At 46.7% G+C, this 12715-nt stretch overlaps 1 protein-coding gene across 1 annotated transcript in view; it reads left to right on the forward strand.

Moving 5' to 3' along the window:
• LOC147578298 (NBPF family member NBPF6-like) overlaps positions 1-12715 on the forward strand; it is a 47557-nt gene that overhangs the window by 8694 nt on the left and 26148 nt on the right. Inside the window, exons 2-3 of the mRNA XM_086715186.1 lie at positions 7105-7326; positions 8354-8603. Coding sequence (XP_086571312.1) covers positions 8574-8603 — 30 coding nt within the window. The 5' untranslated portion in view covers positions 7105-7326; positions 8354-8573. The remainder of the gene's footprint in view (positions 1-7104; positions 7327-8353; positions 8604-12715) is intronic.

A 12715-nucleotide genomic window follows, 5' to 3' on the forward strand; every position in this document is an offset into this window, starting at 1 on the left:
TTCATACCTCTGCACCTGTCAGTGATGGGCTAAATGCCCTGGGGTAGGGGAGATGAGTGAGGTTTGGTGGCCGTACACCCCGTGTACTATCAATCTTGCAACACTGGGTAGCAAGCGGTCCTCCTCCAAGATGTCCCTAGAAACAAAAACACACCAAAAGCAGGAGAGGATTCCACACAAAGGATAAAGGGGGACCAACAGGGACTCAGGAAACATATGCCTGAGGGATCAGGGCAGATGGAAGGCATTTCACAGACTTGTAAACATTTTTGCCAAAAAGAAAATAGTGGTGTGTGTGTGCGTGCGTGCGCGTGCGTGTTGTCTTGGAACTCATAAGGTGTTTAGATCAGGAACGTGTTGTTACTCCCCCTAAGGAAAGGAAAGGGAAATTATCTTGGGCCTTGCAGATCAAGAGCCGTTCTGAGCCTTTAGAGAATCCTAAATGTTGCCTGACATTCTCCAGGATCAGTGCAGAGTCCCTATACATTTAAGATTTGTTGATGGGGCACATGGGTGGCTCAGTTGGTTGAGCATCTGACTTCGGCTCAGGTCGTGATCTCACAGTTCATGAGTTCGAGCCCCACATCAGGCTCGCTGCTGTCAGCCTGTCAGATCCTCTGTCCTCTTCTCTTTGCCCCTCCCCTGCTCGTGCTGTCTCCAAAGAATTAAAAAAAAAAAAAAAAAGATTTGTTGTGTTTTGTATGTGCGGTCCGAGGTACAGTAGCAGACAAAAGTTGACACGCAGAGTACAGAAGTAGCCCAAGAAACAGAATATGACCTGGATATACCACATCACTTACCACCCTCACCAGTCTCACTGAACATGGGAGAGGGCAATGGCAATACCTGGTATTTAAGGCAGGTTATGGGAAAACACTGAGGGTATGGGCTAACAGTTCAAATTATTATGTCCTTGGATTATATTTGTTGGAAAGTGAGAACTCTGCTGAAAAGTTTTCTTGGCTCTGCAGGTGGAAAGGAGACACTAATGGAGAATGAAATTATACAACTCATTATTATTTGTTTAATGTTTATTTGTTTATTTAGAGAGAGCATGAGAGCAAGCAAGTGGGGGAAGTGCAGAGAGAGAGAGAGAGAGAGAGAGAGACAGGGAGAGACAATCCTAAGCAGTCTCTGAGCTGTCAGCACAGAGCCTAATGTAGCGCTTGATCTCACGAACCATGAGATGATGACCTGAGCCAAGACCAAGAGTCCAATACTCAACCGACTGAGCCACCCAGGCGCCCCTCAATCTAACTTTGATAAATATCTTTCACACTTCACATAGGTTTTCTGTCATTTTCTGTGATGCCATGGTCCCTTGCCGACGTCTAAACATATTTGCACCAAGAGGTTGATATCAAAATAAAATACAGGGGCACCTGGGTGGCTTAGTAGATTGAGTGTCCCACTCTTCATTTTGGCTCAGGTCATGATCCCATGGTCATGGGTTGAGCCCCATGTCAGGCTCCACATTGAGTGTGGAGTCTGCTTAAGATTCTCTCTCTCCCTCTGCCCCTCTCCCCTACCTGCAGGCGCTCTCTCTCTCTCTCTCTCTCTCTCTCTCTCTGTCAAAAGAAAAAAACAAATGCACACACAAAAATATGAAACCCGTATGACTAAATTTGACAGTACTTATTCATAATGGTACTTTAGGCTGGTTTACTACTACATGTAGCTAAATTATGGCTGACTCTGAAGGCAGCCCCATTCTAGCCGGGTGCACACTACTCCTTGGCCTCACCTCTAGGTTAAGCAGTACCTCTGAACTGGCACCATCACTGGGGGAAGGATGTTCGTCCAACAGGTAATAAAAGGAAATGGGACAGGGTAGTAAAAAGAACACATGCTCCTAAGTGGGTTGATTCCACAGAGAACCATGTTCTTTCTTAGGATAATATACATATTATTGAAATATGAAATCTGGTACTAACTAATGAGCAATGCTACAGATATCACTGTACCTTTGCTCAGAGAGAGAAACTTGAATTCCTGCTGATGTATAAGCTCTGCCTAAAAACGCCACCTAGACACTTTCTTAAAAATGTTTATTTATTGAGTGGGGTGTTCAAATCCCCCACTAGTATCATATTACTGTTTATTACTCCTTTTAGCTCTGTTAGTTTTTGCTTTTTCTATTTAGACACTTAGATTTGGAGGAATAAATATTTACAGTTGGCATACAAAATGTTTATTTATTTTGGTATAGAGAGAGGGGGGCAGAGAGAGAAGGAGAGAGAATCCCAAAAAGGCTCTGCACTGTCAGGGCGGGGCCCAACACAGGGCTGGATCCCATGATCCATGAGATCATGACCTGAGCCAAAATCAAGAGTAAGAGGCCTAACCAGCTGAGCCACCCAGGAGCCCCTCCACCTAGACAATCGGGGACTAGAAGAGAAACTGTGTTCCTTCTACTTGTTATTATCTCCTTTGGTGAGGCAGGCCTGGAAAAAGAAACATGCCCCAGTCAAGTTTCCTTGTAAGCATCTGGTGAGAAACCTGTTGACAAAGATACTAATGGTGGTTCCTATTGGGAGAGGTCTTCCCTATGGCATGCTGAGAGCAGGATGTATGTGGTGTGTGGAGAACTCTTCAGGGAATCAAACGGAGACTCTGTGGATTTGTGAGGCCTCGTTCCTTGCAACCTGTCACATCAGTTATGTACGTATCAGCACGGGAGATGGCCCTAAACAGCTTCATGCTGTGTAAGTGACGACCTCGTACACCAGACACCACACGTGGTCGACTCAGGCCGGAACACGTCCTGATGTGGGAAAAAGGTTCTCGCAGATAGTGTTACTGGCCTCAGACTTGCTGTTGCATTGCTTGTGCCTCCCAAGTTTTTCCTCAAAACTGTGAGGAAAACTTCATAGGACGTAAAGCGTACCATCTTGGTGGGCTGACGATGCAGCAGCCTTTATGGCCAAACATGTTGGTAACATGGCTTTCATGACACGTGGGTAGAATTAACCAAGCAGATAAGAAGCCCAACAAAGCAATTGTATCTTGAAAACATACGGCCACTTTTGAATACCTACAGCCCCATACATGGAAACCCAGCCTGTGTCGCCTGGGCACAACCTTGTATTCTTCACAATGTACATTCACGGTCTCTAGGATGCAGGCCTGCCCCTGTGCACACACACACACAGGCACGCGTGCCCACACGCGCGCGCGCGCGCGCGCGCACATCCATCTACCCAGACTTGCAAGCAAATCAGGTAGCAGTCCTAGAGTATCAGGTCCTAGAGTCTGTGAGCAACAGAAGCCTAAACAGCAGCCACTGTCAAGCCTCATCCACAGGAGACAGGCCCCTTTACATGGGTTCCTTGGCTGCCACTCCCATGGGAATGATGCTCCCCCACACCTCTCCCCGCCCATCCCACCCTCCTGGCCAATGGCCTGCTGGCCTACCAGGCAGGAAGTGATGTCATTACCCTCTAGGTTCAGGCCCAGTGTGGATTCTAAGGCCTCAGGCCTTGGATGCTCCCTGGTTATGAGACCGGTGTAGAAAAATAGCTCTTGAAAATGAAAACGTCAATAGTAGGAATAAGAACAAAAACGAAAAGATTCGCCAAATATATGCCATGGATATATTCTAGAAGTCAGCCAAAACTTTAAGGTAACAAAATGAAGAAAGACCCAGAAGGTGTGTCTGGTAAGCACAGATACAAGGAGCGGGATTTCTGGGGGAAAAAGAGATGTCATGTGAGTCTCTCACTCGCTGGGGGGGGGAGGAGTGGAGACCAGCACCCCACAGTGTTGTGGGAGGAGAAAGGAAGGGAAGGGCCAGGCACCCATGTGAAGGAGACCAGATGGAAGGAACCTGCCAATTCCTCCTTGTGCTTTACCGAGACCGCCAGGCGCCTAACCGAGTTCGGCTTTTGCTACACAACACGGACAAATGCATTCTGAACAGCATACGTTTCAGTTGGATGGGGTGAGGACGCCTTGATATTCACTAATTACTAAAAGAAATGTAGCATCTCCTGAACGTGGCATGGGAGAGTCCTGCGACGTTGTAGACAACAGAAGATTTTGTGATGCTCTGATGTCACATAGCTGTAGATACGGCAACACTGTTTTGGGGCTCCATGTCTTCTTTTTGTATGTTTGTTTTGAATTTCATTTTTAGTAATCTCTACACCCAATCCGGGCTTGAATTTACAACCCTGAGATCAAGAGTCACGGGCTTACCAACGGAGCCAGCCAGGAGCCTCACGGGCTCAATATCTTCTGAGGTGATGGAGTTAGACAAGGCAGAAGAGCCCAGAGTAGCAACTTGGGGCTAGAGAGGCCAGGGAGAGGATCAGCGCCTGCCTTTAGTTGGGTCAAGAGAGAGCTCATCATCTGCAACTGAAGGCTTGGAGCTTCAAGCCCAGCTAGGAATACTGGGTTTTAAGTGATCCCAGGCCCTGGGAAGCTACATGTGTGCTACACATTCTCTCTTAACTAGCTTCTTTCTTAACCTTATCCTTAATCTCTATCTTAAATCAGATGTGGAGAAAAACATCCTGCCTGAGCGCCTAAGTTTCATGTTAGTTACCGAGGGGGTTTGGTGGAGAGAGTCTTTTATTTTCTTTTAGTTTTTAAGATAAAAATCAGGTCTGGAGCCCCAGAGCCTAGGCATCTCCCAGACAATGTAACCTTTCTTCCTGAGGCTGGGTGTTTACAGCTGCTCATCCCTGGAAGGCCGGTGTTAATTCCTTTAAGCCAAATTGCCAGGAAGACACCTCTCACTAAAGAGGTTGGGATTTTTATTGCTTGCAGCCAGAAAGAACACACCCCAAGGTCTCAATGAGAGGATCTATTATAGGATTTGGGCTTTGGTTGGTTGATGTGGGTGGGGGCTGATGGAAGTAAGCAGGGTTTGTTCTATATCGAAGCCTATTAGCATTGGACATTCTATGCTTGTAGTAAAGAAGCGATAGCATTTCCTTATGAAAAGAAGATGTTGGGGACGTTGTAAATTTCACTGTGACCTGGCTGTTGTCTGGCCTGAACAATATTGTGAGGTAGCCTTGTTTTGTCTTGTTTTATTAAGGTCTCAAAGCAGTCTTATCTCAGGTTGGTATTCTGTATCTCAGATCCTCGCTTTCCAGCATGAGAACAACACAGTCAAGCCGGGAGTGCAGAGTTCAGGGCATTGGGGGCTGGCCTTGTTCTTTCTCCCTGGACATCCCTAACATAGAGAACAAGAAAAGAGAGCACTCTGGCCTCACAAGCTGTAGGTGCAAACCTGGTGGCAAAAGTGTGACATTGACAAAGTCTCTTGAATCGTTCTGTGGCTCCATTTCTCATTTCCAAATGGGTCAAAAGGAATGTTCCTACATGGGTTGTCCCAGGTGTTAAATTGATAGAGTAGGCAGCTGGACGGGAGCTGGAGGCAAGGGTGGTGGTAGAGAGTGGTTTTGTGGTTTCCCGCCTCCTGGGACTAGAAGAGCAGGGACACGGCACGTGCTCTACTTTCTAGCTTGTGTCCTACAATGCCCGATGGCTTCATCATAAAATATTGACCCTGTGGTTTTGATCCCCTGGGAGGGGAAGATGACCATGACAGTTCCAGCAACAACCTTGTAGAGCCAAAAACTGCCCCTCCTGACCGATAGGACAAGTTCCTTAGATGATTGGAAACAACTTCAGTTGGAGACCACACCAGCTATGACCCATAACCTCTGCAAACAGAAGACGAAAAGACACCCGTGACCCTGGTGCTGTTGCCCCTCTGGGCCTGCCTGCATTTCCATCTTGAGAATGTGCTGTCCTTCATCTACTGGCCTACTGTCCTTCCACGGGCTGGTAGCATACTTTGCTTTTATTTTCATTTTATATTTTAAGTAGGCGCACCGCCAACATGGGGCTTGAGCTTCCAACCCCGAGATCAAGAGTCGCATGGTTTACCGACTGAGCCAGCCGGGTACCCCGTCACTGTCTTCATTCGGGCTCGGATCCTCACATCAGTCATTCACGGGGAATCTAAGCACTGAGCTCTCCATTCACACATTGCAGAATCTCCCACTGGTAACATCTTCTGGTGCCGTGATTCAGATTGCTTAAGGTAAGATAGTCCTCGCCCTCCTGCTGCTAGAGGACTTCTGTCAGATGAATTTCTCAGATGCCTGCTCTCTCATTCTCCTTGCAGGTTGGCTACCCCTGTGTGCTGCATGATCTCACATTTTCTGATCCAATACTCTCGTGGTTCATGCTGATTTCTCTACCTTACAGTATACATTCTTCTCTTATTATACATGCGATAAATATGCTCCAAGAGATACTGAAATCATCCACGGAAGCGTATGTGACATGTGGTCAAGCTGGTTTTGGAATCTGGGCCTGCTTTTCTTAAGGCTGTGCTTTTGTCGCTTCAGCACAGACCCTGGATAGGGTTTGTTTGGAACTGTGTTTGGGACTAGAGATCGGTAAAAGGCAGTTGTTCCTGATAACTGTTATTTATCTGCTTGACAAGAATTTACTGAACGTTTTCCCTGGCAGGCTCTTAATGGAGGCGCTGCGGAGACGGGATGAACAGGGCACGCAGAGCGCCCGCTGTCAGAAAGATGATTTTCCAGCCCAGGAGATCGGTGTCTTATAGATAACCACATCAATATATTTTAATATCTGCTGTGATGCATTTTACTTAATTGTTGAGTTCCTTGGGCCCATTGTGTCAGCCAGGCTTGAAAATCAACTGAGTATAAACTACAGGACTGTAGAGGTGTGACAAGGAACTGTCCCAGGAAAGGTCCTTGCGACATTTTTGTTTTAACGGGGGGCGGGGGAAGGGGTACTGATGTTTGATCAGTGTCCCCTGAAATTCAGATGTGGGTTCCTGGAGGGTGTGATAGGAGAGTCCAAGGAAAGCTTGCGGCCAAGACACCTGTTGGTGTGTCTGCTGCCATCAAGCGATGAGGGAGTTTGGGAAAATCTCCTCACCTCTCAGGGCCTCAGTTTCTTCCTCTGCAACATAAGGTTGTTATTCACTTCTCCAAAGTCCCTTGCCGCTCAGTCTCTCTGAGAGCACGAGGGACTGAGGTGCCTGTTAAACGTGTTCTGGGGACTGTGGCTGAGACCTGACTTGGTCCCTTGTCTGTGTGTCTCCTGCAGGAGCCCGGCTGAGCCCACACTGGAAACAGAGGACCGAGGGAGCCTATGGAAGACAGAAAATCAGCAGGTGTGGAGCATGAGAATAACCCAGAGAAGGACAAGGTAATGGTGGAACGGTGGTTGCCCAAGGACCTGAGAATACGGGCAAGTTGAGCTCAGAACAATCTGGAGAAACTGAGGAATGCGTACAGTAGCATCCAACCCTGCAAGGAGCAGCCTGAGGTGAGCAGTGAGGACTGGGGGTGTAACGCACTCCACAGTGCACGGTGCATCTGCCAGGGAGCCCCACAGGACGGACGGGGGTTGGTTTGCACTGCCGGGAAGCACCGTTGCTAAGGGTAGGATGGTGTGACCATGAGGCTCTGCCCCAGTCCCCGAGCTTCGACGTTGGAGCTGCCCTGACAGTGGATGGCCTCCAAGGAAGTGTGGGTTTGGAGGGATCAGTGGCGTTTGGATCAGATTTGGAGATGTCCATTCTTACCACAAATCGTTTTGCCCTAAGGCCAGGAGGGGCCAGAAGAGGGGACCCTTGCATCTGAAGTCATAATAGGAATAATATTCTTCTGAATTTCTGGTCAGGAATGTGGAAGGCTTTACACATAATATCTGTTGACCAGTGATTTTCTTGACTATTGGTTGAGTGCTTCATTTTCCTGAGGCTGTGTTCAGAACTTGGAAATCAATACGGTTTCCCGAGGAGGACAAAGCAGTGGGAGAACGATGCAAACACAATGTGGTAGCTCTCCTGCACTGGGGTGTTGTGTTGTGACGGAGCAGAGGATTGGAGTGGGGGGCCAGGCCCAGGACATCTCTTCCCAATGACAGAGTGAGCCATTGAGAGGAATCCCCGAGGAGAACCCCGTCTTCATCAGAGCTCACCACAGGGCAGTGTCCTGGGACATGGAGAGGGTAGGGCAGGTTCCTCTCTGAGGGAGGGGATTCGCTACCTCTTGGGAGAAAGCACATTTGTGACTGGAATGGAGTTGAGATGGTCAGAGATTGGCAGCAACTTGTATCTGATCAGTGAAAGGAAGTCCCTGAGGGCCTCCTCAGTGCTTGGCTCGGTGCTAGGAACCCCGAATACAGTGGTGAAAAACACATTCTCCCAACTGTCCTGGGGATCTCAGTCTGGAAACAGGAAGTCATGAGAAAAAAGTGTAGTGGTGGTGGGTTCCTTGGAGGAAATGGCCAAAGCTGCCTGGCGATGACCTCGGTGATTGTCCTGGTCTGCCTGTGTGTTTTCCAACAGCTGGGTGACCTGCCTTGGCCCAACAGCCCTGGAGCCTCAGCCAGATTTCAGCCTTTTAGGACACAACTGACACCCGGGATCCACGGTGGCTCCAACCAGTCAACACTGCCAAGGTGTCCAGAGGAAACGGCTGGCATCTGTAGCTACTACCCACTATGTCTTGGCCAGCTGGGGAAACAGGGGCAACTTCACTAAATCTCATAGGGTCATCCTCTCCATAATGCCCAGTGATGATCTGTCTTCCTCTCTGGTAAGTTAAATGCTTTCTGGTCTTCCGTATTCTCTCGCCACATAAAAACTAATATAAATATTGGCCAAATTTTAGAAGAAGGAATTCACGTACAAAGGGAGTAGAGCAACTTCCAAGCTTCAGTGAGAAAGTACAGAAACTTACAACTGAATAATAATAGGATACATCACTCCGAAATTGCGTAAAAGATGTGTATGGCCATTCTGGAATAGGCACTTGAGTCATCCACCATTCTTCTTCTTTTTAAAATCACTTTGATAATTCAAGATCCTTTCCATTTCCATATGAAGTGTTGGATCAGCTTAGAAATGTTTCCTAGCATGTCTGCTGGAATTTTGATTGGCCTTGTATCAGATCTGTAGATCAATTTGGGAAGAATTGACATGTAAACCATATTGAGGTCTCCAATCCACAGCAAATTTTACCTCTCCATGTGTTTAGTTCATTAATTTCTCAAGGTAATGCTGTGTAGTGTTCAGTGTACTGTTCTGACACGTATTTTGTGTGATAAGACAGTGCAAGAAGAGATTTGGTCAAGAGTCTTTTAAGTTTATTTTTATCTATTCTGAGAGGGCTATAGAGAGCAAGCAGGCAAGGGTCAGAGAGAGAGGGAGACAGAATCCCAAGCAGGCTCCACACAGTGAGCACAAACCCTGAAGCGGGGCTCGATCTCAGGAACTGTGGGAGCATGACCAGAACCAAAATCATCAGTCGGACCCTTAACCAGCTGAGCCACCCAGGCGCTCCTGGTCAAAAGTCTCGAAGAAGAAATACCTCACAAAACACGATATACACATGGCCACAAAGCACTTGAAAAGATGCTCCGCTTGAAACCACTGAAAGGCATAAAGTTGAAGAAAAACCAAAATGGCTTCACTGAAGTTTTCGCAGGGTTCGATTTTAAACTAACCTTTTCTTGTCTTCTGCAAAGCTCCCCTCCTCCCTTCTTAGCCTTCTGTATCAGGAAGCAGGTACACCCCAGGACATGAGGAAGGAGGGTAGCAGCATGTACACAGTTGCTGTCACCACTGGCCACACCTTGATTTTCCCGATAAGACCCCCAACCCCTTCCTCCAGGGGGCAGGAGCTGGCAGTTTTTGAAGGCCTTAGCCTGCTGTCGTCCTCTGCCTGGGAAAGCAAGAAAGCTGTTAGTGTTCCTCTTTATCTCAGACTCTGTCTTTGTGGTATATTTTGGCTCCAAAGCACGGAGGTCAGTTTTCCAGAACACACTCAGTCATCAGGAGGAACACAAGTTAATGATGCCGTGAGTTAGCATTACACGTCCATCGCCATGGGCTAAAATGAAGAAGGCCGGAAATGTATGTGGTGAGGATGTGAAGTCACTAGAAGTTTCCAACACTTGTGGGAATGAAAACTGGTCCAGTCCTGTAGAGAGGCTGAACCATAGTTAAACACTGACCACTCACATGAACAGCCATTTCACTTCTAAGTATTTACACAATATGTCCACACACCGATCTGTACATGAAAAGTCCCCATCGCTTTCTTCACAGTGGCTAAACCCTGGAGACCACACAGAGGTCACTAGTAGGTGACTGTATAAATCGACAGGATGTAGCCATTCGGAGGAATACTACTTAGCGATAAAAAAGCACGAACTGGCGATACACGCAGTAATATGGACGGATTTCAGAATCCTTATGCTGCACCAAGGAATGTAGGCACCAAAGCATTCCACCTACCTAGAGTTGTTAACAAATGCAAACCCACCTGTAGGGTCAGTGGTTGCCTGGGGCTGAGGCGGAGACAGTGATGGACTGCAAAGGGCCACAAGGGAAGTTGTGAGCTGGAAGAAATGCCGTGTCTTGATGGTAGCTGGAGTTTGATTTTGCTGTGCATTGAATTGTACGCCTTATTTACTTTTTTAATGTGTATTTATTTATTCTGAGATTGAGCAGGGAAGGGGGAGAGGGAGAGGGAGAGCAAGACAATCCCAAGCAGGTTCCACCCTGTCGTCACAGCACCCGATGTGTGGGCTTGAATCGCTAGCCGTGAGATCATGGCCTGAGCCAAAGTCCAGAGAGTCAGATGCCTAACTAACTGGGCCACCCATACCCCGCATGGTACACTTTAAAAATGCCGTCTAAGGTACCCAAAGTATCCCTCGGTAGCATTCGTGTGATAATCTAGTGTATTTCCCCATACCAACCGTGAGCATTTAGAAAATGAAATTTAGAAACAAAATAAAATTAAACTCAATGAACGCAATAGAGATTCACATCCACACAATCATTAAATGCGTAAGAACACATATAAGGAAGACTCCAGACAACTATTGCTGAGAGAAATTAAAGGAGATCTAGATACATATAAACGTGTGTACAGCACCTTCATAGATGAGAAGATTCAATATTGTTGGAATACCAAATCAGTATTACCCTGATTCCTATTGGAGTAGGCATTTTGGGGGGAAGTTACCAACGAATTCTAAAATGTACGTGGAAGGGTGCCTGGATGGCTTGGTCAGGTCCGCGTCCGGCACTGGATTCTGGCTCAGGTCACGATCTCACGCTTCACGGGTTTGAGCCCCGGGGGGATTGGGCTCCATACTGACAGTGTGGAGCCTGCCTGGGAATCTCTCTCCCTCCCCCTCTCTCTCTGCCCCTCCCCTACTCACTTTTTCTATCAACATAAAGAACTTAGAAAAAAAGTATCAAAACCTGGATTTCATAAAGTATTAAATCCTTCGTTGATCATAAATCACTACACACCCTCTCCTTCTCTGTCTGCCCCTCCCCCTCCCAAAATACGTAAAATTTAAAAAGTAATCATAAAATACACAGTGAAAACACAATCCACAGTCCAGGAATAATTCCTTGCAATACCTCATATATGGCAACGACCTTATCCAAAATACAGAAAGAACTTACACACATCACAAAGAAAATTACAGAGAACCGAGCTTATTGATGAGGAAAAGATCTCAAAAGGCGCTTCATAAAAGAAGATATCCAAATGACCAACAGCATTCGAAAACTAAACCGAGCACTAACAGCTAGCAGAATGGCTAAAATCAAAAGGACCGAGAATACCAGGTACGTGGGAATGTAGAGAAACTGGGACTGCCTATCTTTGGGCGGAAATCTAAAAGGAGACAAAGCCTTTGCGAAAGTGTGTGTCAGTTTCTCTGCTTTCCCCAAGCATTTTATTCCTAGGATGTATACCTGGGAGGAACCAGTGGGTGTCTCCACAAAACACAACTTGCACATGATTATTCGTCCTTACTCTATGTGTGATAACCAAAACTAGATCTGTCCAACAGGAACACGGATAGTCAAATTGTGCTATAATCCCCAAGCAGAGTATTTCTCGGCAGCATCAGAACCAATGGCTGACACGCAGCTAATCAGGACGAAATCTCAAAACCAGACACCAAGTGAGAGAACCCAGAACATAGGAGAACATACGACATCATTGCAGTTATATGAAGTGTAAGAACAAGGAAAAGTCGTCTAGGGTGAGAATTCAGAATGCGTTTGTGTTTGGAAATGGGTGTTGACTGGCAAGGAGCAGAAGAGAACTTTGCGCCACGGAGGAAAGTGTTCTATATCTCGATCTGGGTGGTGACAGGATGCATACGTACGTTAAATTCATTGAGCTGTGTGCTTGCGGTTTGTGCATTTTGCTCTAGGTCAATTCGACCCCAATAAAGAACTGTTAGAATTGAAAAAGAGAGAGATGACCGAGCCGAAAAGAGAATGACAAATGACAGGAAATAGGTAACAAATATTGAGCATGCACATCACAATAAGAATGTCTTGAGGAGAAACCCAAAGCGATTCAACAGAACAAACACTAAAAAGTATAATTTCATGAAAAACAGGATAGTGAGAATGACAAGTTCAAATAAGATTAGAATGGCATGTTGCTGCCTTAGGAAAGGCACTCTAGAGCAATAAACACTGAGACGTATTGCAGCAAAAGTACTGTCAGTCGCTTTGATATGGGGTACAAGGTTGGCTTTCGAGGCCATCCAAGATTCCTTTGGCTCTTTGGGGTCTTTTCTGGTTCCATACAAAGTTGAGGATTGCTTGTTGTAGCTCTGTGGAAAAGGTTGGTGGTATTTTGATAGGGATTGCAGTCAGTGTGTG

The sequence above is a fragment of the Puma concolor genome, chromosome C1 (genome assembly GCF_028749965.1).
Source record: "Puma concolor isolate L17-30 chromosome C1, mPumCon1.1.hap2, whole genome shotgun sequence".
Lineage (NCBI taxonomy): Eukaryota > Metazoa > Chordata > Mammalia > Carnivora > Felidae > Puma > Puma concolor.